This window comes from Dama dama, chromosome 17 (assembly GCF_033118175.1).
Source record: "Dama dama isolate Ldn47 chromosome 17, ASM3311817v1, whole genome shotgun sequence".
NCBI classification, from domain to species: Eukaryota; Metazoa; Chordata; class Mammalia; order Artiodactyla; family Cervidae; genus Dama; species Dama dama.
The window spans coordinates 41,705,650-41,732,954 of NC_083697.1; the positions used below are offsets into that span (position 1 = coordinate 41,705,650).

Sequence of the window (27,305 nt, forward strand, 5' to 3'; positions counted from 1 at the left end):
TCCTTTAATCACTCTGACCAGTCTTTTCTTGATGTAGCAGTAAGGATCCTTTTAAAATGAAAGACCTGTTCCTTCTCTGTTCAACACTTTATCAAAGTTTTTTCCCCCTCAAGGTGAAAACCAGAGTCTCAGAAATGCTCACAGGTCTCCATGATCTGAGCCTTCTGCTGCTTCAGTGACTGCACCTCCTGCCACTTCTCAATCGTTTCTCTTCAGTCACAGTGGCCTCCTTGCTGTTGCTCAGATGTACAAATCATGCTTCCTCCTCAGAATCTTTGCATTGCTCTGCATCTGAAATTCTCCTCCCCAGACATTCTTCTGAGACTTTCCTTTATTTCTTTAGGTCTGTGGTTAAGACTGCCAGTGACCTTCCAAGATCTAATCTCCTTCTCTTTCTTGGCTGGGTACACAGATGCACAGCTATAAGACCACTTTCCCTAACTTCCCTGGCAGCTGTGTGTCATCATGAGACTACATTTTGGCTAATAAAAGTAAGCAGTGGGATTTCACTTTAAGGCGGGGGAGTGGGGGGCGGCTTCACTTACCCTTCCTTCACTCTCCCTCTATCCCACAGTGTTTGCAACACAAACCAAAGTTTCTGCTCTCATGGAACTTATATCTGCTTGGGGGAAAAGACAAAAAATTAACGAAAGTAGATACACAATGTGTTTGATGGTACTGGATGCAGTGGAAATAAGTAAAGTTCATTTCAAGTAGCTCAGTCATGTCTGACTCTTTGTGACCCCAATGGACTGCAGCACACCAGGCTTCCTTGTCCATCACCAGCTTCTGGAGCTTACTCAAACTCATGTCCATCAAGTTGGTGATGCCATCCAACCATCTCATCCTCTCCCTTTCCCTTCTGCTCCTGCCTTCAATCTTTCCCAATATCAGGGTCTTTTCAAATGAGTCAGTTCTTCACATCAGGTGGCCAAACTATTGGAGTTTCAGCTTCAGCATCAGTCCTCCCAATGAATATTCAGGACTGATTTAGTAGGGTCATGTTAATAGGGAGTGGGGTGTTTTACTGTTTAGTCTGTACTGTCAGAGATAGCTCCACTGATAAGACAGAATTTGAGGAAAATCTTACATCAGTTTGGATTAGGTGGTCTTTTTCGTTGTTGTTTGTCTGTTTTTTTACATAAAAGACCCTGACGCTGGGAAAGGTCGAAAGCAGGAAGAGAAGGGGACGACAGAGGTTGAGATGGTTGGATGGCATCACCAACTCAATGGACATAAGTTTGACCAAGCTCTGGGAGTTGGTGATGGACAGGGAAGCCTGGCATGCTGCAGTCCATGAAGTCGCAAAGAGTCAGATAGGACTGAGTGACTGAACTGACTGATTGACTGAAAGAATCTGTCTGCAATGCGGGATACCTGGGTTCGATCCCTGGATTGGGAAGATCTCCTGGAGAAGGGCATGGCAACCGACTCCAGTATTCTTGCCTGGAGAATCCCCATGAACAGAGGAGCCTGGCGGGTTACAGTCCATGGGGTCACAAAGAGTTGGACATGACTGAGTGACTAAGCACACAAACCCCAAACAACATTGACTTTAACAAGACAGAAATGTATTTCAGGACTTCCCTGGCATTCCAGTAGTTAAGACTCTGCATTCCCAATACAGGGAGCATGGGTTCAATCCCTGCTCAGGGAACTAAGATCCTGCATGCCACACAGCACAGCCAAAAAAAGCAGGGCTATAAAAATATATTTCTTTCAAATGAACAAAATCTGTAAGTCAGGCTAGGAGGGGTAATGAGGCTGTTGGAGGTCACTACAGAATCAAGACCTTTTAGCTTACAGCTCCTCAAAGCTGCAGTGCAGGGCTCCCTGCCTAGGTGTTGCCATCTGCTTTCCCACCAGACCACAGAAGGCGTGTTGCCGCCCTGCACTTCCATTAATCGTTTAGTTTGCCCTGAATTTGACAGACAGTTCATTTCTTCATTTCTCACCTTCACTTTGGTCAGGAGAAGGGGGTTTTAATAGTCAAGTTTCCAATTCTCTATACAATCCTGGACAAATCATTTCAATTCTGTGAGCCCCTGGATGTCATTTCTGGGATGATGGGATTAGAACAGACCTCTCATCAGCTTTAAAACTAAGTGATTCTAAAATAATCATTTAATTTCTGGCTATTCCACCTAATTTTTCTTACATGAACATGAAACTTGTGTGACCAGCCATAATCAAGCAATTCAGTTATTTAATGGTAAGTTTATTTTTCCATTTTAACACTTACCTTCAAAACCTTGAAGAGAAATTGTTTACTTCTCGATAATTTTTTAAATTCTGAATCAGCATACATTATTCTAAGGATTTTTTAAAAATTCACCTGCCCAGGATCTATTGGAGATGGGAACGGGAAATGAGGTGGTAGGATGAATTTTGGCAAGTGTACCACTTTTTTTAAATCTCCAAAGGATATTCTGATGTGCACCCCTGTGTAGGAAGCACTGCTTCCTGGCATTCCATCTAGTGTCAGTAGCATCCCTCTGGATCCCTGAGCATCCAGAGAACATTTTGTTTTAAGACCCCATCACCCTGTGTAATCCTGTCCTCTAAGTTCACAAGAACTTGAGGCCAAAGGATTGCATTTAGGGTTGGATGGTAAACATTCCCATTGATTGATCATTGATTTTGATTAGAGATAAATGATCAAAATTTTCAAAGCAGATTTTTATATTACTAATACAATGAGAATTTGTAGAAATCTTACATTTAAATTCCCAAACTACTCAGTTTACACACCTGAATTTTTTCCTGATGAAAGACCTAAAGTCAGAAACTTGAACAAATGACTTTATAACAGCAGATGGAACTGTACTGATGCTAGTGAGAGGCCTCACCTTACTGCCATGTACAGATTTCTCTATCAGTAGCTCCTAAAAGATGAGTCTTACTTGACCCTAAGTCCCAGGCCAGATGGTGCTACTTCGGGGCTGCTTGCTGCTGCTGCTACTGCTAAGTCACTTCAGTCGTGTCCGACTCTGTGCCACCCCATAGATGGCAGCCCGCCAGGCTCCACTGTCCCTGGGATTCTCCAGGCAAGAATACTGGAGTGGGTTGCCATTTCCTTCTTCAATGCATGAAAGTGAAAAGTGAAAGTGAAGTCGCTCAGTCATGTCCGACTCTTCGTGACCCCATGGACTGCAGCCTACCAGGCTCCTCTGTCCATGGGATTTTCCAGGCAAGAGTACTGGAGTGGGGTGCCATGGCTGCTTAGTCCAAGTAAATGAAGTTTCCCGCCCCTGATGTTGCATTAATGATCCTCATGCTCTGTAAATTTAGATTCTGCCCATTTCTTTACCATAGATATTTTTTCAACTGACTTAATTTTGAAACTGAATATAGATGGCACTTTTAAAATAAGAATAATGCTTACACAGTGGAATTAATCTGCTTTATGGTATCAATATTTGTGAAAGAAAGGTAGATACTATCAGTTCATTCTTTTATTCATTATAGGAATATTTAGCAGTCTTCTACTATTTACCAAGTGCAACTCTAGGATGCAAGGCAACAGCAGTTAACAAAACAGACAAAAAGTTCTGCTGTGATAGCCTGTAGCTTTTACAGAGGAGAGAGGAGGTGTGAGAAGAGTTAACCAAGTCCTAAGAGGTTTGTTACTTACTTGAGCCACACTGTGAAACCATAATTAATCTGATCTATTACATTTCAAAATGAAGTTTTTATATTGTGAATTTTTTTTTCACATGTGAGTACTTTTTCTAACCAACTTAGTTAAGATGATTTTATACCAAGTATGGATTCACTCTAAAATTTAGATCAAGATGAGATTTTAATTAGTTATAATTTTACCACTGACCCATTTATACCAAAAAAAAAAGATAGAAAAAAGATATGTGCAAGAAGCTACCTTGAAAATTTTCATAAAGCATGTTAATAACTTACTTTAAAAAAAACCTGGAACATTAATTAGCTTGCACTGTCAGTTCAGTTCAGTTGCTCAGTTGTGTCCTACTCTTTGCGACCCCACAGACTGCAGCATGCCAGGCTTCCCTGTCCATCACCAACTCTCGGAGCTTGTTCAAACTCATGTTCATTGAGTCAATGATGCCATCCAACCATCTCATCCTCTGTCATCCCCTTCTCCTCCCACCTTCAATCTTTTCCAGCATCAGGGTTTTTTCCAACGAGTCAGTTCTTTGAATCAGGTGGCCAGAGTATTGGAACTTCAGCTTCAGCATCAGTCCTTCCAATGTCTATTCAAGACTTATTTCCCTTTGGATTGACTGGTTTGATCTCCTTGCAGTCCAAAGGAATCTCAGCAGTCTTCTCCAGCATCACAGTTCAAAAGCATCAATTCTTAGGTGCTCAGCTTTCTTTATGGTCCAACTCTCACATCCGTACATGACTACTAGAAAAACCATAGCTTTGACTAGATAGACCTTTCTCAGCAAAGTAATGACGTGGTCTGACAAAACGTGGTCCACTGGAGAAGGGAATAGCAAACCACTTCAGTATTCTTGCCTTGAGAACCCCATGAACAGTATGAAAAGGCTTGTACTATAACTGGCTCATAAAAAGATTGATCAAATTATATATCAGGAGAATTGATAGCTGCTGTTTAATAAATAAGTCTCACTTCTGAAAGGCAAAATTTAAATCATTTTTGAGCAAAATCAAAGGCTTTTTAAATTTTATTTCAATTTTTTCTAATTTAGAGGGTTTTAAAAAATGTTTAAGCTAAAAATGCCTTTTATAAAAAGATTAGAGCAAAACATCTGTTTCCTGGCACTTATTTCACTATTTCTTCTTCTGAAGGTGCTAAGTTTAATGAACATGAAGAAAAAGCAAGAGGCTTTGTCCTCTTTCAACAAATGACAAGTGCAGGACAGAAAAGGTCAAGGATATTGAGACGGTCCAGTGAACTTTATTTAGAAAGTCTAAATGTTAAATATTAACTTTTCTGCTTTCATCCTGCTATCACAGTTTTCCTTCATCATTGAGCCTTGAGTGTAATTTTCTGCCCTGCTCTAATCTCCTCTTCAAGTACCTGATGATGGAAAGAATAGACTTTTACCATTTCAAAAGGCAAGCACAGCACCTGACCAGTGCTTAGGGTGACTCCTAAGACCAAAACATTAAAGTTTGTTAGACTTAAACTTTTAAAAATTATGTATTAATAATACAGTTTCATGAGAGTGTGCCAAATTGTTATAAATTTTTCTACAGTTGATTCACATTCCCATCCCTTTTCTAGGAAGAAGCATAATAATCAGGAAATATTCACCTATAAAAGGAAAGGGGGCTACAAGTTTCAGAGAGATTGGTCCCCGTCCACTAAACTGAGTCCCTCCTGTTTCTGAACTCACCTGCCATCGCTCAGGTTCAGTCCTGCAGAGCGGATGGCTCCTACCCTACACCTGCGCGTGGCACAGTGGGCACGGTGACAGAATTTTATATGGATAAATATCAAGACAAATGTTATTTTTTCATGTCTTTTCTTTTTAGTCACATCAGTGTTTCAGGGTAAAGCAGATTGTGGCATCACAGACATGTTTTTCAGGTGCTGGCTTCTTTGTTCAGTTTTTAAAGATTAGACCATGTTAAAAACCTCTGTAGTACTGATTATGGCAGAATTTCATTTTGGACTTTTGAAATTTATTCATGTATGTTTTGTTTTTTGTCTGTTTTCAATTTTGTTAGTACAGTTTATTTACAGTGTTGTGTTCGTTTCAGCTATACAGCAAAATGATTCAGATATAGAGATATTCATTTTCAGTTTCTTTTGCCTTATAGGTTATTACAAAATATTGAGTAGAGTTCCCTGTGCTATAGAGTAGGTCCTTGTTATCTATTTTATATGTAGCAGTGTGGATATGTTAATCCCAAACCCCTAGTTTATCCATCTGTCCACATCCCCTTTGGTAGCCATAAGTTCGCTTCATGTATATTTTAGATATAGTATAGCTAAATAACACAAGTATTATTGGAGAGAGAGAGATATATATACACGCTTGTGTTTAGTCACTTCAGTCATGTCCGACTCTGCAACCCCATGGACTGTTGCTCACCAGCCTTCTCTGTCCGTGGGAATTCTCCAGGCAAGAACACTGGAGTGGGTTGCCATGCCCTCCTGCAGGGGACCTTCCCAACCCAGGGATCAAACTTGTATCCTTGTGTCTCCTGTGGTTCATGCATTGCAGGCAGATTCTTTACCACTGAGCCACCAGGGAAGCCTATACGTGTGTGTGTACACACACACACACATTTACACACATTTTTATTTGCTAACTCACACTTACATATCATAGCACACTGTATTATCTATCATAACAAAACTTTCACAGTCCTGTTAAACCTTTGTAGATATTTTAATGACTGAATATTCTTTCATCATATAAATGGGCCATAATTACCTCTTATAGTAATTTGTCTATTTAGAATGATTTTATTTGGAGCATATTATAAATAAAAATATGATGAGCACATTTTCCAAATAGTTTCCTCTTATCTGATTTCTTTCCCCTAAGATCATATTGCTAGACTAGTTCAGTGGGTGCCACAGAGATAAATTTAAAGAAAGTTTAATTACTAATGCCCCTAAAAGAAGAGGAAAATGGGTTGCATTATGGGATATAATGTGACTTTTATCCAAAAACACCTTTTTTTCTTGTTATTTAGCATTTAACTTATGACCAAATATACAGGGTAGTGGTAAGCACAGGCCCTGAGGCCTGGCTCTCTGGGTTATAACTGTGTCTCTGCCACCTCCTCACTGGACAGACAACTCAAAGTATGCCTCAGTTTCCTCAGCTGTGAAATGGTAATAATAATAGTCCCTGCCTCTTTGGGTCGTTGTAAGAATTAAATGGGTTAATTTATGTAAATCTCTTGGAACCATGCTAGCAAATATTTAGTCACTAAATATTTATAACAGTAACAGCAATAGCATCTAAGAATATTTCTTAATTTTACATTCTCAAAGGTTTTTCTTCTGTTTCTATTTCCCTGGCATCTCAAATACTAACATATTTCAAATTACTTCTTAGTTAGATTCTTCCATACCTGCAAGTACACGCACAGAATGTGCCTTCCTAAAGATTCCTAGAATTGTTAGTGTTTGAGTTGTACACATAAATCACGCGGCATATGCCTGGATCCTTATCTCAAACAGCCAATGGCAGAATTCTTAGAAACTATTTTTCATAGGTGGTTGGAGGACTTTAATAGTTTTCACCTTCAAGTACAAAAATTATCACAAAGATCACTAAAATAAAGGAGCAAAGTGTGGTGTGAATTCGTGGATATCTTCAATCGAAAAAGAAAGCTGTGTACCCCAGTCAGTATCCCAAGCCCTTGCCCATTTTTCTACTGCAGTCATGTGCTCTGAAACTGCAGGTGGGTCTCTTCAGAGGCGTTCACTCTGTTTATTACAATAAGACATTTATTTTTATTGCAGTAAATCTGCGCCCCACAGGGCTTGCCTGAACCTGATGGAAAGTGAAAGTGAAGATCACTCAGTCATGTCTGACTCTTTGCAACCCCATGGACAATACAGTCCATGGAATTCTCCAGGCCCAGAATACTGGAGTAGGTAGCCTTTCCCTTCTCCAGGGCATCTTCCCAACCCAGGGATCAAACCCAGGTGTCCCACATTGTGGGGGGATTCTTTACCAGCTGAGCCACAAGGGAAGTCCAGAACCTCATGGAGTCACTAGCAATTCTTGAGTAGATAAGGCAGGCCTGTGTGGCCGCATTGACCCATTCTTGCTAAGCTCAGAGCTGATCTTGGCCCGTTATCTGTTAACATGCCAAAGACTAAAAGGGAGGACACAACCAGAAGAAAAGCGTAGAGAAGTGGCCTCCCTATAGATTTCTTCTTCCTGCTTCCTCTGTAGCAGGGTTCCTCAAAGCCAGCTGCACTGAAGGTTTGGAGCGGGTGACTTTTGCATGGCAGGCTGTCCTGTGCGCTGTAGAATGTTTAGTCATGCCTCTGGCCTCTACTCACTAGTTTGCAATGTCACGCACCCTCGCCCCTGTCATGTAGTGGCTGGTTCTGAATCCCAGTGTGACACTCAGTTCAGTCCAGTCGCTCAGTCCTGTCCAATAGGTTGCGACCCCATGAACCGCAGCACACCAGGCCTGCCTGTCCATCACCAGCTCCCGGAGTCCACCCAAACCCACGTCCATCGAGTCGGTGATGCCATCCACCCATCTCATCCTCTGTCATCCCCTTCTCCTCCTGCCCTCAGCCTTTCTCAGCATCAGGGTCGTTTCAAACGAGTCAGCTCTTCACATCAGGTGGCCAAAGGATTGGAGTTTCAGCTTCAACATCAGTCCTTCCAATGAACACCCAGGACTGATCTCCTTTAGGATGGACAGGTTGGATCTGCTTGCAGTCCAAGGGACTCTCAAGAGTCTTCTCCAACACCACAGTTCAAAAGCATCAATTCTTCGGCACTCAGTTTGCTTTATAGTCCAACTCTCACATCCATACATGACCACTGGAAAAACCATACTATTGACCAGATGGACCTTTGTTGGCAAAGTAATGTCTCTGCTTTTTAATATGCTGTCTAGGTTGCTCATAGCTTTCCTTCCAAGGAGTAAGCACCTCTTAATTTCATGGCTGCAATCACCATCTGCAGTGATTTTGGAGCCCAGAAAAATAAAGTCAGCCACTATTTCCACTGTTTCCCCATCTATTTGCATAAGTGATGGGACCGGATGCCATGATCTTTTTCACTCCCTTCTTTCACTTTCATCAAGAGACTCTAGTTCGTCACTTTCTGCCATAAGGGTGCTGTCATCTGCATATCTGAGGTTATTGATATTTCTCCCGGCAATCTTGATTCCAGCTTGTGCTTCCTCCAGCCCAGCGTTTCTCATGATGTACTCTGCATATAAGTTAAATAAGCAGGGTGACAATATACAGCCTTGAGGTATTCCTTTTCCAATTTGGAACCAGTCTGTTGTTCCATGTCCAGTTCTGGCTGTTGCTTCCTGACCTGCATACAGGTTTCTCAAGAGGCAGGTCAGGTGGTCTGGTATGCCCATCTCTTTCAGAAATTCCCACAGTTTATTGTGATCCACACAGTCAAAAGCTTTGGCATAGTCAATAAAGCAGAAATAGATGTTTTTCTGGAACTCTCTTGCTTTTTCGATGATCCAGCGGATGTTGGCAATTTGATCTCTGGTTCCTCTGCCTTTTCTAAAACCAACTTGAACATCTGGAAGTTCATGGTTCACGTATTGCTGAAGCCTGGCTTGGAGAATTTTGAGCATTACTTTACTAGCGTGTAGGATGAATGCAATTGTGCGGTAGTTTCAGCATTCTTTGGCATTGCCTTTCTTTGGGATTGGAATGAAAACTGACCTTTTCCAGTCCTGTGGCCACTTCTGAGTTTCCCAAATTTGCTGGCATATTGAGTGCAGCACTTTCACAGTGTCATCTTTCAGGATTTGAAATAGCTCAACTGGAATTCCATCACCTCCACTAGCTTTGTTTGTAGTGATGTTTCCTAAGGCCCAACTGACTTCGCATTCCAGGATGTCTGGCTCTAGGTGAGTGATCACGCCATCGTGATTATCTGGGTCGTGAAGATCTTTTTTGTACAGTTCTTCTGTGTGTTCTAGCCATATCTTCGTATTATCTTCTGCTTCTGTTAGGTCCTTACCATTTCTGTATTCCTTTATTAAGCCCATCTTTGCATGAAATGTTCCCTTGGTATCTCTAATTTTCTTGAAGAGATCTCTAGTCTTTCCCATTCTATTGTTTTCCTCTATTTCTTTGCATTGATCACTGAGAAAGGCTTTCTTAACTCTCCTTGCTCTTCTTTGAAACTCTGCATTCAAATGGGTATATCTTTCCTTTTCTCCTTTGCTTTTCGCTTCCCTTCTTTTCACAGCTATTTGTAAAACCTCCTCAGATAGCCATTTTGCTTTTTTGCATTTCTTTTTCTTGGGGATGATCTTGATTCCTGTCTCCTGTACAATGTCACGAATCTCCATCCGTAGTTCATCAGGCACTCTGTTTATCAGATCTAGTCCTTTAAGTCTATTTCTCACTTCCATGAGTCATAATGGATTTGATTTAGGTCATACCAGAATGGTCGAGTGGTTTTCCCTACTTTCTTCAGTTTCAGTCTGAATTTGGCAATAAAGAGTTCATGATCTGAGCCACAGTCAGCTCCTGGTTTTGTTTTTGCTGACTGTATAGAGCTTCTCCATCTTTGGCTACAAAGAATATGATCAGTCTGATTTCAGTGTCAACCATCTGGTGATGTCCATGTGTAGAATCTTCTCTTGTGTTGTTGGAAGAGGGTGTTTACTATGACCAGTGCGTTCCCTTGGCAAAACTCTATTAGCCTTTGCCCTGCTTCATTCTGTACTCCAAGGCCAAATTTGCCTGTTACTCCAGGTGTTTCTTGACTTCCTACTTTTGCATTCCAGTCCCCTATAATGAAAAGGACATCTTTTTTGGGTGTTAGTTCTAAAAGGTCTTGTAGGTCTTCATAGAACCATTCAAGTTCAGCTTCTTCAGCATTACTGGTCGGGGCATAGACTTGGATTACTGTGATATTGAATGGTGTGCTTGGAAACAAACAGAGATCATTCTGTCATTTTTGAGATTGCATCCATGTTCTGCATTTCGGACTCTTTTTCTGACCATGATGGCTACTCCATTTCTTCTAAGGGATTCCTGCCCACAGTAGTAGATATAATGGTCATCTGAGTTAAATTCACCCATTCCAGTCCGTCTTAGTTCACTGATTCCTAGAATGTCGATGTTCACTCTTGTCATCTCCTTTTTGACCACTTCCAATTTGCCTTGATTCATGAACCTAATATTCCAGGTTCCTATGCAATATTGCTCTTTACAGCTTCGAACCCTGCTTCCATCACCAGTCCCATTCACAACTGGGTTTTGTTTTTGCTTTGGCTCCATCCCTTCATTCTTTCTGGAGTTATTTCTCCTCTGATCTCCAGTAGCATATTGGGAACCTACCGACCTGGGGAGTTCATCTTTCACTGTCCTATCTTTTTGCATTTTCATACTGTTCATTATGGAGTCTATTTTAATATGAACTGCCAAGATGGAATAAGGTGCATATTACCTTTTTGTACCTTAGAATATTTTTTTGCATAAATTGCTGAATCAAATTTAGAACCCAAATTTTCACTGAACCTACATTCATTTCAATATTGAGAGAAAATGCACTAGTTTTTCAGTGTTTTTTAATTGATATTTCATGTTTATTCTTATGAAAAGTCACATGAAAAAGGAGCCCGTGTATGAAAAATATAATCACATGTATTTATATTTTTCATATTTTTTTGCTGTTTACCTGAGTATTTCTCTTGGAAGTACTACTGTTGGCTAATACAGCTATGAGCTATAGTTAGCTCATACTTTTTTAGAATTTTTCCTTTGATTTTCATGAACTTAAGAATATTCTGCAGAGAAATGCAACTAAAGAGTTGATTGATAATCATCAGATTTGGGCAGATTTTACATAACAACTATACTAGTAAAGCCTAGCTTTTATTTAGTGTTTATTTGGAGTTCAATGTAACTCTTTGCTAAATTATTTTCATGTAATCCTCATAGTGGTATGAATGTATTAAATATTTATGTTCATAATTGTCCCCGTGTTATTTTTTTGAACATTAAGCCTAATATTTAATTTTTTATTGGAGTATAATTGTTTTGCAATGTTGTGCTAATTTCTGTTGTACAGCAACATGAATCAGCTATATGTACACATATACTTCCTCCCTCCCTCCCTCCCACCCCATCCCACCCCTCTAGGTCATCACATCTCTGAGCTGAATTCCCTGTGCTATATAGCAGGTTCCCACTAGGTATCTATTTTGCACATGGTAGTGTACTCTTGCCTGGAAAATCCCATGGATGGAGGAGCCTGATGGGCTGCGGTCCACGGGGTCACTAAGAGTCGGACACGACTGAGCGACTTCACTTTCACTTTTCACTTGCATGCATTGGAGAAGGAAATGGGAACCCACTCCAGTGTTCTTGCCTGGAGAGTCCCAGGGACAGGGGAGCTTGGTAGGGTCTATAGGGTCACAAAGGGTCAGACACAACTGAAGTGACTTAGCAGCAGCAGTGTATATATATGTCAGTGCTACTCTTTTTTTTTTTTTTTTTGGTTTTATTTATTTATTTATTTTATTTATTTTTTTAAATTTATTTTTATTATTATTATTATTTTTTTTTCCAGTGGGTTTTGTCATACATTGATATGAATCAGCCATGGATTTACATGTATTCCCAATCCCGATCCCCCCTCCCACCTCCCTCTCCACCCGATTCCTCTGGGTCTTCCCAGTGCACCAGGCCGGAGCACTTGTTTCATGCATCCCACCTGGGCTGGTGATCTGTTTCACCATAGATAGTATACATGCTGTTCTTTTGAAATATCCCACCCTCACATTCTCCCACAAAGTTCAAAAGTCTGTTCTGTATTTCTGTGTCTCTTTTTCTGTTTTGCATATAGAGTTATCGTTATCACCTTTCTAAATTCCATATATATGTGTTAGTATGCTGTAATGTTCTTTATATAACATTACAGCAGTGCTACTCTCTTGTTACTCTGTTCAGTTGTTCATTATCCTATCCTCTTGTTCACTCAGTGAACAATTTTTTTGATTTTGGGAATATCTTCTAGTTGAGTGTTTGTCTGACAATAAGTGTTTATTAATGGGTTCAAAGCTTTGCTAGACTTTTTGGTAAAAATGTTGTTTAGTCACTAACTCATGTCCAACTCTTTTGTGACCCCGTGGACTGCCTGCCAGGCTCCTTTTTCCATGGGATTTCCCAGGCACGAATACTAGAGTGGGTTGCCATTTCCTTCTCCAGGGCATCTTCCCAACCCAGGGATCAAACCTGTGTCTCCTGCATTGGCAGGAGGATTCTTTACCATTGAGCCATCAAGGAAGAACAATAAAAATGTTACAAATAATACAGAGAAGAAAGGGAAATCTGGTTGAGACCATGTGACCTAGAAACTTGAGATAACTAAGATTACGCTATTATATGACATGTAATGAAGTGTAGACTGTGTGGTGGTGAGGTATAGGAATTCAGAATTAGGAAAGGTTATTTAGACCCGACAGTAGTTAGTGAAGCTCTGTGGTCAGTGGATTCTTATCTCAACTTCAAAGGAAGTTAAGATTTGGTTTGTTGGTGATTGGTCAGTGATCAGCAGATGGCATTCTAGGTGAAAGGACAAGCAAGAGACAGTCCTCAAGGTGAGAAAAAGCTTCCAGAGTAACAAATACAATTGATCCAAGTTTTTGAAAATTTCCTGCGATTCTGACATGATTTTTACACATTAGGAAAAGAATATTGATTGTATTCTCATTGTTTTCTGACCTAAAATAAGAGAATGTGAGAATATTTCTGGGGTTGGAGAGACCTCAGGTATAAAAAGTCTGTACTCTGAGTATTCATTTGGCATTTGTGTTGTCCATGATTCCAGAGATAGAAGAAAAGTAAAAAGGTGGTGTTTTTTGTATTTATTTCCTTAATTCAAAATTTATTACACCATGCTTTGCCCTACAAAAGATTACAATGGAAACTTGCAAACTGGTATGTATTTTGCTTGTTGGTAGTGAATATTTCTGGATAACTTTCCCACACTGGAATTCTTTATTTCACTGGTTCTCAGACTTATTTTCTTCTGCTTCTTTCTAGCTATTTATTCTCTTCTTCTAGGTTTCCGTCTTATATAGTCTCGTAATCTCTCATTACATAGAATAGGTATTCTAAGGAGGTGTTAGGCCTGGGGAAAATTGGTTTGAGAGTCCAGGAGTGGTGTGTGGATCATATATGGTTTGAAAGTTCCCCTCAGAAATATTGGTATCACCCCTTCACTGTACCCTTTGCTATAAAAGAATTTTTATACACATTTTTATTTCTATATCTCAATTGATATTTTTCTGGAGTATGATTAATATATTAGACTATTAATGAATTCAAATAAACTATCTTCAGTATCTTAACTGGAAACTTTTAAAAAATTCCTCTCTCTTTTTCAAGTGCTCCAGCCTGGTGCACTGGGAGGACCCGGGGGAATCGGGTCGAGAGGGAGGTGGGAGCGGGGATCGGGATGGGGAATACGTGTAAATCCATGGCTGATTCATATCAATGTATGACAAAACCCACTGAAATGTTGTGAAGTGATTGGCCTCCAACTAATAAAAAAAAAAAATTCCTCTCTCTTTTTATAATTTTGTGTTTTAGATCCGCAAATCCAGTAGTGAGGGATCTATTTGGACCCACAGGGCACCACGCCCAGAGCTGTCTGAGGGCATTCCTCAGGTCAGCCTGCAGCTAAGTCGGAGAAAATCCTGCTGGGATGACATGAGTTCAGCAGAGGATGCTAATGCTGCCAAGTTGCTGTCCAGGTTAGCATGTTTCTTTTGTGTATGTGTCATGTATGCCATCATCTGTGCTAATGTACACACCTCATATGGAGGTGTGTTTACACATATCCACCACCAGGGTCATCAGGATACAGATCAGTGAGTGAGTGAGTGAGTGAAGTCGCTCAGTCATGTCCGATCAGTAAAACTGTTTAAAATTTACTGTAACTTTTGAAAATGTTCTGACTAGTAGTTCTTATCACAGGAGCATTCCTGGTTTGTTATATTTTATTTTTTGGATTAAAACAAATTATTTAGTCAGTCAACCTATGCTAGCCTCACATTAAATGTTGGAAGAGTTATTTTTTTGGATGCCTTTTCATAGTATGTTCAGTGGCCAATGTTATCTGCAGTTAAAGGGGATTTCACAGTTGTCACTAGAACCAACTCTCACTAACACATTTTGAATATTGCCTTTTAAGCATTAGGTTGCTTGTTAAACCTAAGAGCAAACTTCATTGATATACTTGAGGAAAAAGGCATATGATTTTCTTAAAACAGGTAAAATGGAGTCTGAATCTTATTTATTTCTAACATATAGAATTTTTCCTTTTAAAAGTTTTTCATCGTTTTTTGTAACTTAAAACCTATTTCTATAATTTTAAAAAAGCATTACAATAAATTTCACTAAAAACAAAATGTAAATCCTTTCTATGTCTTTGAAGTAACAGAATAGATAGTGTGCCAATTTATTTCAAAAATGAACTTATGAAGCTGTTTTCATTTGCAGTTGCTTTCTAGAACAAGTTATTGTTTAGTTTATAAATTTGAACCAGGGAAAAATGTGTGTGTGTGTGTTCTGTACACATACACACAGGTTCTCTTGGAGAAGGAAATGGCAGCCCACTCCAGTATTCTTGCCTTGAAAATCCCATTGACAGAGGATCTTGGTAGGCTACAGTCCATGGGGTCACTAAGAGTCAGACACGACTGAAGCGATTTAGCAGCAACAGGTTTCTCTAAATTTTTTCTTAGGAGAGTTTCCATTTTTCTCCTTAACAGTTTATTGGTTGCCTCAGTCTTAACCACAAAGTGGGGTAGTGTGTATTAAGTATATTGTATGCCCTTATTCTCTAAATACAGCATTCATTTTGGTTTACCAACTTTTTCCCAAGGAATTGTCAAGAAACATTTCCTCAATCATAGCATTGATTTATTTTTTAGTTGCTCCTACTAAAGAAAAAAAATGGGGGCAATTCAGCAAAATCTATTTTTGTTAGCCCTATCTGATAAGCTTGATTGACTTTACAAAGCAGTGAATAAAGTCATTCTGTTTGCACTTATTAAAATCATTACAACATACGTAACAGTTTGATTTTCAACAAAATTACAGTATCAGTTAACAACAAAGATAACACTAGGAAAGAACCTTTGGTACTGAAATGTCCAGAATGAGGAAGTGTCTGTCCTGTGATTTTTCAACAATAAGTTTGATTTCTAGAGCTTTGAGAGTTGGTTTTTGGCTAACAGCGTGTTCTTGATAACTTGAAATTTTTAGAGTTTAGACCTTGTTCAGTAATTTTTCCCAGGTTGGCTGACTTTGATCATTTTTCTTCTTAGTTTCAAATCTTAAACATAGCCCCATTGCTTCTTGAGATGTAACAGAAGTGTGAATTTTAATCAGCAAGTGTTCATTATTTTTCTACTCTTCAGATAGTGGCAGTAAAAATAAAAGCATAAGGGAGTAACACACTTTAAAATGTGATGTTTTGAGAGTTCAGAGAGTTCACTATCTTTGCTTATTGACTGACTTCTATCTTGAAAAATTATTTATTTATATGAATAACATTTTTCTGTATTTCTGTAATTGTCTAAAATTGGCTTTGAGGATGTTCAGTTCAGTTCAGTTGCTCAGTCATGTCTGACTCTTTGCAACCCTGTGCACTGCAGCACTCCAGGCCTCCCTGTCCATCACCAATTCCCAGAGTTTACTCAAACTCATGTCCATTGAGTCGGTGATGCCATCCAACCATCTCATCCTCTGTCAACCCCTTCTCCATCTGCCTTCAATCTTTCCCAGCATCAGGGTCTTTTCAAATGAGTCAGTTCTTTGCATCAGGTGGCTAAAGTATTGGAGCTTCAGCATCAGTCCTTCCAATGAATATTCAGGACTGATTTCCTTCAGGATGGACTGGTTGGATCTCCTTGCAGTCCAAGGGACTTTCAAGAGTCTTCTCCAACACCACAGTTCAAATCATATAGAAAACAATCATTTTTCTAGTCTTCATAGAATCTTTCTCTCATAATTAGAATGGCTTGAGAAAAACTTAGGAATACACTTTCTCTTGATTTTGTTAGAGCTCAGTGGAGCTGTTTTATACTGAATTCCCAGGCAAAGACAGGTGCTTAGTGATAGGTTCACCTCATTCAGGAAAGACATTTAGCTAGTCCATTTATATCATCTAAAACTGACAGCAGCAATTCCTAAAATATTGTCAAGAATTCTTTCTTTTTTTTGTAATGCAGATGCATGCATTACCAAAATTCACAGTAGTCTGAAAAGCACAACCTCTATTCTGACATGCCAACTTTGAAAGAATAAATGTCGTCATTCTCCACATTGTAAGTACAGTGCCTGTTTGGCAGGTCAGAGGCACACACAGAAATGAGGATGTTGTTGGACAGGTGCATCCCTTAAGCAAGGCTGGAACATTCCAGTTCTTCTCCCTACATGGTAGTAATCTTATTTTTCTCCTTTTAAAAATATCAAGGACAGTATTTGTTTTGTCATTTACACAAGAACTAAACTGTAAGTATTAACTTGTATGTTAGTAAACAGGCTGTTTAAAAATTCTCCTGGAAGAGGAAGTCACACATCCAGCCTAAGAAGAGAAAGGAAAAATACATAGTATATGTAAAGTTTAAGATGTTAAAATGATTTAACGTTTCAGGGATAGCTATATTATTATCTATTTCAACATGTGACATAGATAAATGATCATTTTTCATGTTTCTAACACTGTACTTACTATATTATTTTCAGAATTTAATTTTAGAACTTAAGGGGATTAATATTTTTAGTCTTTTAGATTTTTAACAATATTTATTGTAATGTTTTATTTGAAAGGTTATACATTTCCTTGAATGTGTGATTTTTCTTAAAGACCAAAAAAAATTTCTAGTTTTGTTCTGTAAAGTAAAAGTGTAGAGTCAAGAAACTATATGTATATTGTATGATTCCCTTTAAATGAGATGGCCAGAAAAGGCAAATTCATAGAAACAGATTTATGATTGTCTAGGGGTTGGGAGCCAGGAGGGGACTGTGATTGTATAGGAGAGTAGCTATACATGCCTAGAGGGGTGTTATTTAAGGCAGTGAAAATGTTCTGAAACTCTTCCATGGTGATAACTACACCACTTGGTAAAATTAATAAAAATCATTGAACTGTGTACTTGAAAAGGTAGATTTTATGATATGTAAAATACACTTCAGTAACATTTTTTTGAAAAATACAAATACAAAAAAAAATTGGAGTGAGGAGATGTGGATGTCTTTTAACAAGAAATGAAACACATGAAAAGATGCTCAGTGTTGCTCATTTTTAGAGAAATGCAAATAAAAACTACGATGAGGTATCACTGCACACTGGTCAGAATGGCCATCATCAAAAAATCTACAAACCATAAATGCTGAAGAGGCTGTGGAGAAAAGGGAACCCTCTAACACTGTTGGTCAGAATGCAAATTGATAGAGCCACTATGGAGAACAGTATGGAGATGCCTTAAAAAAACTAGAATAAAACTGCCATATGATCCAGCAATCCCACTCCTGGGCATATACCCGAGGAAACCATAATTGAAATGACCTGGCTTTACTTCTGCTTCACTGAAATCCCAGAGGCAATTCTGTCAGCCCAGGAACCCAACAGAAGAATGTGTTTACCTGCCAAAACCAATCTACAAAGACCAGAAGACGTGTTTGCTCCTTCATACCAATACATGGCTACACAGATCACAGAGAATCAGGCAGACATGATATCACCACAGGAAACTAGCAAAGCCCCAGTAACCAAACCAAATAAATGGAAATAGACCAGTTTTCTAAAAAGAATTTTTAAAATCATGTTTTAAAAGCTTATTGAGGTGCAAGAGAACATTGATAGACAACTAAATAAAATTAAAAAAAAAAAAAAAACAGTACTTAATAGATCAAGGAGTATAATAGAGAAATAGAAACCATGAAAGGAGTCAAACAGAAATCTTGGAGCTGAAGACTACAATGACAGAACCAAAAATTTGATAGAGAGGTTCAATAGTGCAGATTCAATTGTGAAGAATAAAGAATCAGCCAACTTGAAAATAGGTTATTTAGCTTTAGTTGTAGGAACAAAAAAAAGAATGCAAAAGAGTGGCAAAATCATGCAAGACCTAGAGAACAGCATTAAACAAATGAATATACATGACTTAGAAGTCCAAACAGGAGAAAGAGGAAGAAAGAAGAAAACTTATTTTAAAAATAATGGCTGAAAATTTTCTGAATCTTAAAGAGGATATGGATATCCAGATGAAAATAAAAGGACCCCGAACAAGGTTACTTTGAAACATGTTATACAAATTGTCAGAAGTTAAAGGCTGAAAGAGACTCTTGAAAGGAGTATGACCACATACAAAGCAACCCCATAAGGCTATAAGTGGATTTCTTGGCATGATCCTTGTAGGCCAGGAGGGAATAAATAGGATGATATATTTTTCTTGTGAAAGAAAAATTTGCCAACCAGGAATACTCTGTCTGACAGAACTGTCCTAAAGAAAAAGGGTTAAAATGTTCGGTTACAAGATAAGTAAGTTCTGGGCATCTAATGCTCTGCATGATGATGGTAGTTAACAGTACTGTTTTGTATACTTGAAATTTGCTAAGTCAATCTTAATTGGTCTCACCAGAAAAACTAAATTGTAGCTGTGAGATGATGGATATGTCAGTTTGCCTGTTTGTGGTAATCAGCTTACAATGTATACACCTATCAAATCATCACACTTATATACCTTAAAGATATGTAATTTGTATTTGTCAATTATACCTCAGTAATGTTAGAAAAAATTACATAGCATGCATGTAATATTTTGTTCTACATTACAGTTTTGTCAGGTGACCCTGTAAAAATATTTCAGATCTGAAAAGTAACCTAGGATGAAGAAACCATGATTCTGAAAAGATTGTTCATTTAACAGATATTTATTGAGTTAGGTGAATTATTGAAGATCACCTAGTTAGTTGACAGGCTGAGATTAATATATGTCTTCTGATTGTTTTGCAGTTATTTCACTCCTATCTTCTACTTTGATTTACTTCACTTTTCATGTCTTTATACTTCTCTCTTCAACCTGATTGTGACTTTCTGAATTAAAGGGACTGAGTCTTGTTAGTTGGTTTTTGTTTTTTTTTCGCATTCATGATAGTACCTACTAGTCATATACTTAGCCGATCCTGCTATAGTCATTATTCTTATAATATTATTACAGGTGCTCAATTTGAATTTAAATTCTACTGTCTTTATCTTGACTGACTTAAACTTCTCTGAGATTGAGGTCTGATTCTAAAATGGTAGAATTTTATGTGTCAGTTCTGTTTCTTGTGGTCCTTGGAAAGTATTCCTTGGGAAAGTTTCCCAAGGGAACCATGTATTGCCCACTCTTGAAGATGCCACAGAGTTCCAGACAGCTGTACTCTCTCATCATCCTCTCTAACTCTCTGCACTGTCTTCCCATGGGATGGGTCTCTGGCCCTGATGTTGCATTTCTGTCAGTGATATGCTGCTTATTTATGTAGAAGAAGTTCATTGTTTTATGAGGCTCATTACCTCTGTGTGCAGCTCTCCGCCCTTGTGGCAGAAATTGTGTCTTGTGATGTTTGCTAAATGATTCTTCATATTTTAGTCACATTACAATAATAGATCTCATAAGATTCAGATGTCTAATGATTAATAATGAATCAGTATTCAACAATATTAGCTGTACCCATTGTCCTTCAAGATATCTAATCTGTTAATTCTGGCAGTTAGCTATGGCTTTCTTCCCTTCTGAAGTCCAGCCAGCCCCAGAAAGCAGCCATAATTATCCTGTGTTTGTACTTCATAAAGGGCACTCCAGTTACTTCCTGAATGTCTATCTGTATTCCCTGGAATGTTTCACTCTCTGCTACTTGGAAAAAATGTTTCAAAATGTTTAACTGACTAATAAGGCTGAAATAAAATTAGGATTCTTAGCTACAAAATTCATAACCGTATCATGTACAGTGTAATTTGAAAAATTACCAAATATAAATGTGCTGCTGACTCGGCAAGGTTTCCTGCGATAAATCCCATTTGAGGAAAGGAAAGTCTAAAAACCACTTAGTGAAAAGCACAGTGGTAAGCCTAACCACACAGTTCACTTACAGAGTTACTGTTTTCTGAAGTATTCAGACTCCCTGGCCTTCATAACAAAGATTTATGGAAAAGTAGGTTTGAAATGTCCCCAAGGTCCCAGGCTGTATTAGAAAAAAAAATCTACCTCTATTTCTAAAGATAGTTTTCTAATCTATTCTTCACCACCACTAGCTCCCATGATAAATATTCCAGGGTCATCTTAGATAAACTCTCACATACATTGAATAACTATTAAACATATTTCTAGTATTTTTAATCTCCTTTTTTCCCATAATTTAAAATGAAAGTCTCTAATACTTCTCTAGTTATTTTGATGATTAAAAAAGCAATTTATTTATTCACCAAGTCTGCCACTCAATACAGTTGCTGTATTCAAATTTTTGCATTTCACTAGAATGCAAATTTCAATTTGAATTTGTTTTTACTAAACTCTATTTGTAGTATGAGTGGTTGGTGAAAGGGAAGGTAAGTAATGGTAAAGAAATTTATTATGTTTGCAGATCATTCTCAGTAGCATGTAAATCATCAAAGTATATCAGGACTGCTGTGGTCTTAGTTTAAATTATTTTAGTAATTCAAAGTCAACACTTTTTTTTTAAAGTTTTATTTATTTATTCACTTTACAATATTGTATTGGTTTTGCCATACATTGAGATGAATCCACCACGGGTGTACATGTGTTCCCCATCCTGAACACCCCTCCCACCTCCCTCCCCATCCCATCCCTCTAGGTCATCCCAGTGCGCCAGCCCCGAGCACCCGATATCATGCATCGAACCTGGACTGGTGATTTGTTTCATATATGATAATTTACATGTTTCAATGCCATTCTCCCATAACATCCCGCCCTCGCCTTCTCCCACAGAGTCCAAAAGACTGTTCTGTACATCTGTGTCTCTTTTGCTGTCTCACATACAGGGTTATCGTTACCATCTTTCTAAATTCCATATATATGCGTTAGTATACTGTATTGGTGTTTTTCTTTCTGACTTACTTCTCTCTGTATAATAGGCTCCAGTTTCATCCACATCATTAAAACTGATTCAAATGTATTCCTTTTTAATGGCTGGGTAATATTCCATTGGATATATGTACCACAGCTTTCTTATCCATTCGTCTGCTGATGGGCATCTAGGCTGCTCCCATGTCCTGGCTATTATAAACAGTGCTGCGATGAACATTGGGGTACACGTGACTCTTTCAATTCAGGTTTCCTCGGTGTGTATGCACAGCAGTGGGATTGCTGGGTCATATGACAGTCAACAAACTCTTATTGGGCACATTCTTTGTACTGAACATTTTGCACTGGGTCCTGAGAAGTCAGAGAGAACCAGGGAACAGTCTCTAATCTTCAGGGGTCTCCTAGTCCATTAAGTGAGGGAAACTTATATGTGGTTAACAATGGTATGAAATGCAGAAGGTTTAAAACTGACATAATAGATATGTTATAAAAGCAAAGAGGACTTCTCATTGAATAAATGTCAAGTCATTCAAAGCCTTTTAGAAATCCGACTTATCCTATCTTCTTGACTTACTCTTTAACAGTTCTTTATTCTACTAAACCCAGGTTACATTGCAACCACATTATTCATATATCCCAGTGGTTCCACACATTTGTGTCTTTCTTAATGTGTTCTCTTTATCTGGAGTGTCCTTATTCCACTTTGTCAGTGGTCAATTTTCATCTCTTCTAGGAAGCTCCCATTAACCCTTGCCATTTCTTGTAAGTAGAATCACAGAATACATGTCCTTTTGGATCTACCTTCTTTCACTCATCATATGATTTAGTTCAGTTCAGTTCAGTCGCTCAGTAGTGTCTGACTCTTTGCAACCCCATGAATCGCAGCACGCCAGGCCTCCCTTTTCCATCACCAACTCCTGGAGTCTACCCAAATCCATGTCCATTGAGTCGGTGATGCCATCCAGCCATCTCATCCTCTGTCGTCCCCTTCTCCTCCTGCCCCCAATCCTTCCCAGCATCAGGGTCTTTTCCAGTGAGTCAACTCGTCATATGAGGTGGCCAAAGTATTGGAGTTTCAGCTTCAGCATCAGTCCTTCCAATGAACACCCAGGACTGATCTCCTTTAGGATGGACTGGTTGGATCTCCTTGCAGTCCAAGGGACTCTCAAGAGTCTTCTCCAACACCACAGTTCAAAAGCATCAATTCTTTGGCGCTCAGCTTTCTTCACCTTCCAAATCTCACATCCATACATGGCCACTGGAAAAATCATAGCCTTGACTAGACAGACCTTTGTTGGCAAAGTAATGTCTCTGCTTTTAAATATGCTATCCAGGTTGGTCATAACTTTCCTTCCAAGGAGTAAGCGTCTTTTAATTTCATGGCTGCAGTCACCATCTGCAGTGATTTTGGAGCCCAGAAAAATAAAGTCTGACACTGTTTCCACTGTTTCCCATCTATTTCCCATGAAGTGATGGGACCAGATACCACGATATTAGTTTTCTGAATGTTGAGCTTTAAGCCAGCTTTTTCACTCTCCTCCTTCACTTTCATCAAGAGGCTTTTTAGTTCCTCTTCACTTTCTGCCATAAGGGTGGTGTCATCTGCATATCTGAGGTTTTTGATATTTCTCCCAGCAATCTTGATTCCAGCTTGTGCTTCTTCCAGTCCAGCATTTCTCATGATGTACTCTGAATATAAGTTAAATAAGCAGGGTGACAATATACAGCCTTGAGGTATTCCTTTTCCAATTTGGAAGCAGTCTGTTGTTCCATGTCCAGATCTGACTGTTGCTTCCTGACCTGCATACAGGTTTCTCAAGGGACATGTCAGGTGGTCTGGTATTGCCATGTCTTTCAGAATTTTCCACAGTTTATTGTGATCCACACAGTCAAAGGCTTTGGCATAGTCAATAAAGCAGAAATAGATGTTTTTCTGGAACTCTCTTGCTTTTTCAATGATCCAGCGGATGTTGGCAATTTGATCTCTGGTTCCTCTGCCTTTTCTAAAACCAACTTGAACATCTGGAAGTTCATGGTTTACGTATTGCTGAAGCCTGGCTTGGAGAATTTTGAGCATTACTTTGCTAGTGTGTGAGATGAGTGCAACTGTGCGGTAGTTTCAGCATTCTTTGGCATTGCCTTTCTTTGGGATTGGAATGAAAACTGACCTTTTCCAGTCCTGTGGCCACTTCTGAGTTTCCCAAATTTGCTGGCATATTGAGTGCAGCACTTTCACAGCATCATCTTTCAGGATTTGAAATAGCTCAACTGGAATTCCATCACCTCCACTAGCTTTGTTTGTAGTGATGTTTCCTAAGGCCCAGCTGACTTCGCGTTCCAGGATGTCTGGCTCTAGGTGAGTGATCACGCCATCGTGATTATCTGGGTCGTGAAGATCTTTTTTGTACAGTTCTTCTGTGTGTTCTTGCCATCTCTTTGTATTATCTTCTGCTTCTGTTAGGTCCATACCATTTCTGTCCTTTATTGAGCCCATTTTTGCATGAAATGTTCCCTTGGTATCTCTAATTTTCTTGAAGAGATCTCTAGTCTTTCCCATTCTGTTGTTTTCCTCTATTTCTTTGCATTGATTGCTGAGGAAGGCTTTTTTTAATCTTTCCTTGCTATTCTTTGGAACTCTACATTCAGATGGGAATATCTTTCCTTTTCTCCTTTGCTTTTTGCTTCTGTTCTTTTCACACGTAAGAGAAAGCCAAGTAAGACGGTAGGTGTTGTGAGAAGGCATCAGAGGGTAAACACACTGAAACCATAATCACAGAAAACTAGCCAAGCTGATCACATGGAACACAGCCTTGTCTAACTCAGTGAAACTAAATCATGCCATGTGGGGCTACCAAAGACGGACAGGTCATGGTGGAGAGGTCTGACAGAATGTGGTCCACTGGAGAAGGGAATGGCAAATCACTTCAGTATTCTTGCCTTGAGCACCCCATGAACAGTATGAGAAGGCAAAATGATAGTGTACTGAAAGAGGAACTCCCCAGGTCGGTAGGTGCCCAATATGCTACTGGATATCAGTGGAGAAATAACTCCAGAAAGAATGAAGGGATGGAGCCAAAGCAAAAACAGTACCCAGTTTTGGATGTGACTGGTGATAGAAGCAAGGTCTGATGCTGTAAAGAGCAATATTGCATAGGAACATGGAATGTTAGGTCCATGAATCAAGGAAAATTGGAAGTGGTCAAACAGGAGATGGCAAGAGTGAATGTTGACATTCTAGGAATCAGTGAACTAAGATGAACTGGAATGGGTGAATTTAACTCTGATGACTATTATATCTACTACTGTGGGTAGGAATCCCTTAGAAGAAATGGAGTAGCCATCATGGTCAGAAAAAGAGTCTGAAATGCAGTACTTGGATGCAATTTCAAAAATGACAGAATGATCTCTGTTCATTTCCAAGGCAAACCATTCAATATCATGGTAATCCAAGCCTATGCCCCAACCAGTAACACTGAAGAAGCTGAACTTGAATGGTTCTATGAAGACCTACAAGACCTTTTAGAACTAACACCCAAAAAAGATGTCCTTTTCATTATAGGGGACTGGAATGCAAAAGTAGGAAGTCAAGAAACACCTGGAGTAACAGGCAAATTTGGCCTTGGAGTACAGAATGAAGCAGGGCAAAGGCTAATAGAGTTTTGCCAAGGGAACGCACTGGTCATAGTAAACACCCTCTTCCAACAACACAAGAGAAGATTCTACACATGGACATCACCAGATGGTTGACATTGAAATCAGACTGATCATATTCTTTGTAGCCAAAGATGGAGAAGCTCTATGCAGTCAGCAAAAACAAGACTGGGAGCTGACTGTGGCTCAGATCATGAACTTGTTATTGCCAAATTCTGACTTAAATTGAAGAAAGTAGGGAAAACCACTCGACCATTCTGGTATGACCTAAATCAAATCCATTATGATTATACAATGGAAATGAGAAATAGATTTAAGGGACTAGATCTGATAGAGTACCTGATGAACTATGGACAGAGGTTTGTGACATTGTACAGGAGACAGGGATTAAGACCATCCCCATAGAAAAGAAATGCAAAAAAGCAAAATGGTGTCTGAGGAGGCCTTAAAATAGCTGTGAAAAGAACAGAAGCGAAAAGCAATGGAGAAAATATGCTTTAGAGGTTCATTCATACGAATGAAATATCAGTATGTCATTCCTTTAATGACTTGAATAATATCCCAATGTATTAATATGTGTACACCACATTTTTAATTCATCAGTTGATGGACATTTGAGTTGCTTTTACTTCAGGGCTATTACAAATAATGCTAGTATGAATATGTGTGTGCAAGTCTTTCTCTGGACATATTTTCAGTTCTCTTGAGTATATGCCTAGGGTTGGAATTTCTGGATCATATGGTAAGTCTGTTTGATTTCTTGAGGAATTTATAAGTTGTTTCTCAAAGTGACTGCTTCATTTTGCATTACCGTCAGCAACGTATGATGTTTCCAGTTTCTTCACATCCTTACCAACACCTGTAATTGTCTTTTTATTGTAATCATTCTGATGGGTGTGAAATGGTCTCTCATTGTGGTTTTGGTTTGTGTTTCCCTAATGACTAATGATGCTGAGCACCTTTTCATGTGTTTGTTAGCCATTTGTATATCTTCTTTGGAGAAATGTCCATTCAAATTCCTTGTCCATTTTTAAAAAATGGGTTATTTGTCATTTTGTTGTTGAGTTGGAAGAATTCTTTATATGCTCTGAATACTAATCTTTATCAGGTATATGATTTTCAAATATTTTCTCATTCTGTAGTTTGTGTTTTCACTTTTTTGATAGTATCATTTGAGGGACCAAAGTTTTTTTGTTTTTATTGTCCAGTTAATCTATTTTTTCTTTTGTTGTTTATGATTTTGATGTCCTGTCCAAGAAACCTTTGCCTAATCCAAAAGCAAAGATTTACATCTTCTAAGAGTTTTATAGTTTTGCTCTTATATTTAGGTATTTCATTCCTCTTCAGTTAATTTTTAGATACGGTGTGAAGCACAGGTCCGGTTTCATTATTTCACATGTGGATATTCGTTTGCCCCACCACCAGTTGTTGAAAAGGTTATTCCTTTCCCATTAAGTTGTCTTTTTGGTTTCTTTGTCAAACATCTAATTCTGATGTTAGAATAACAAAAACAAAGCTAAACATAGTAGCTCTTCTCTCACCACATTTGTTTTCTGAAAACATGAACTTCACTTTAGTAGAGAAATAAGCGTGGCTTAGATTTATATATCCAAAGATTTTGTCCTATTTCACACAGCAATTAAGAAAGACTGTTACCTCCCACCTCCCCAATCTACCAGTGTATCCACAGCCATACCCTTACACTCTGCCTTCCCTTCTTTCTCAGTGGGTGAACTGAACTTGTACCTCTCTGGGGTCAACCTTTGTGCTGGTATTCTGAACCCCAATCTCTCTCACTCACTCAAGGACTAAGTTAGAATAATCAGTTCCTTTCTCTATGACATCAATTTCGCCCTTCCAGAGTTTTCCCATCAGCATAGAAGCATTTTATAATAGCTCTCAGTATTTTT

General features: G+C 38.8%; 1 protein-coding gene across 9 annotated transcripts in view; it reads left to right on the forward strand.

Moving 5' to 3' along the window:
• Positions 1 to 27,305, forward strand: part of FAM13A (family with sequence similarity 13 member A) — a 326,145-nt gene that overhangs the window by 190,224 nt on the left and 108,616 nt on the right. For all 9 annotated transcript variants that reach the window (XM_061164408.1, XM_061164407.1, XM_061164404.1 and 6 more), the window contains one exon: positions 14,237 to 14,400. In XM_061164408.1, coding sequence (XP_061020391.1) covers positions 14,237 to 14,400 — 164 coding nt within the window. The remainder of the gene's footprint in view (positions 1 to 14,236; positions 14,401 to 27,305) is intronic.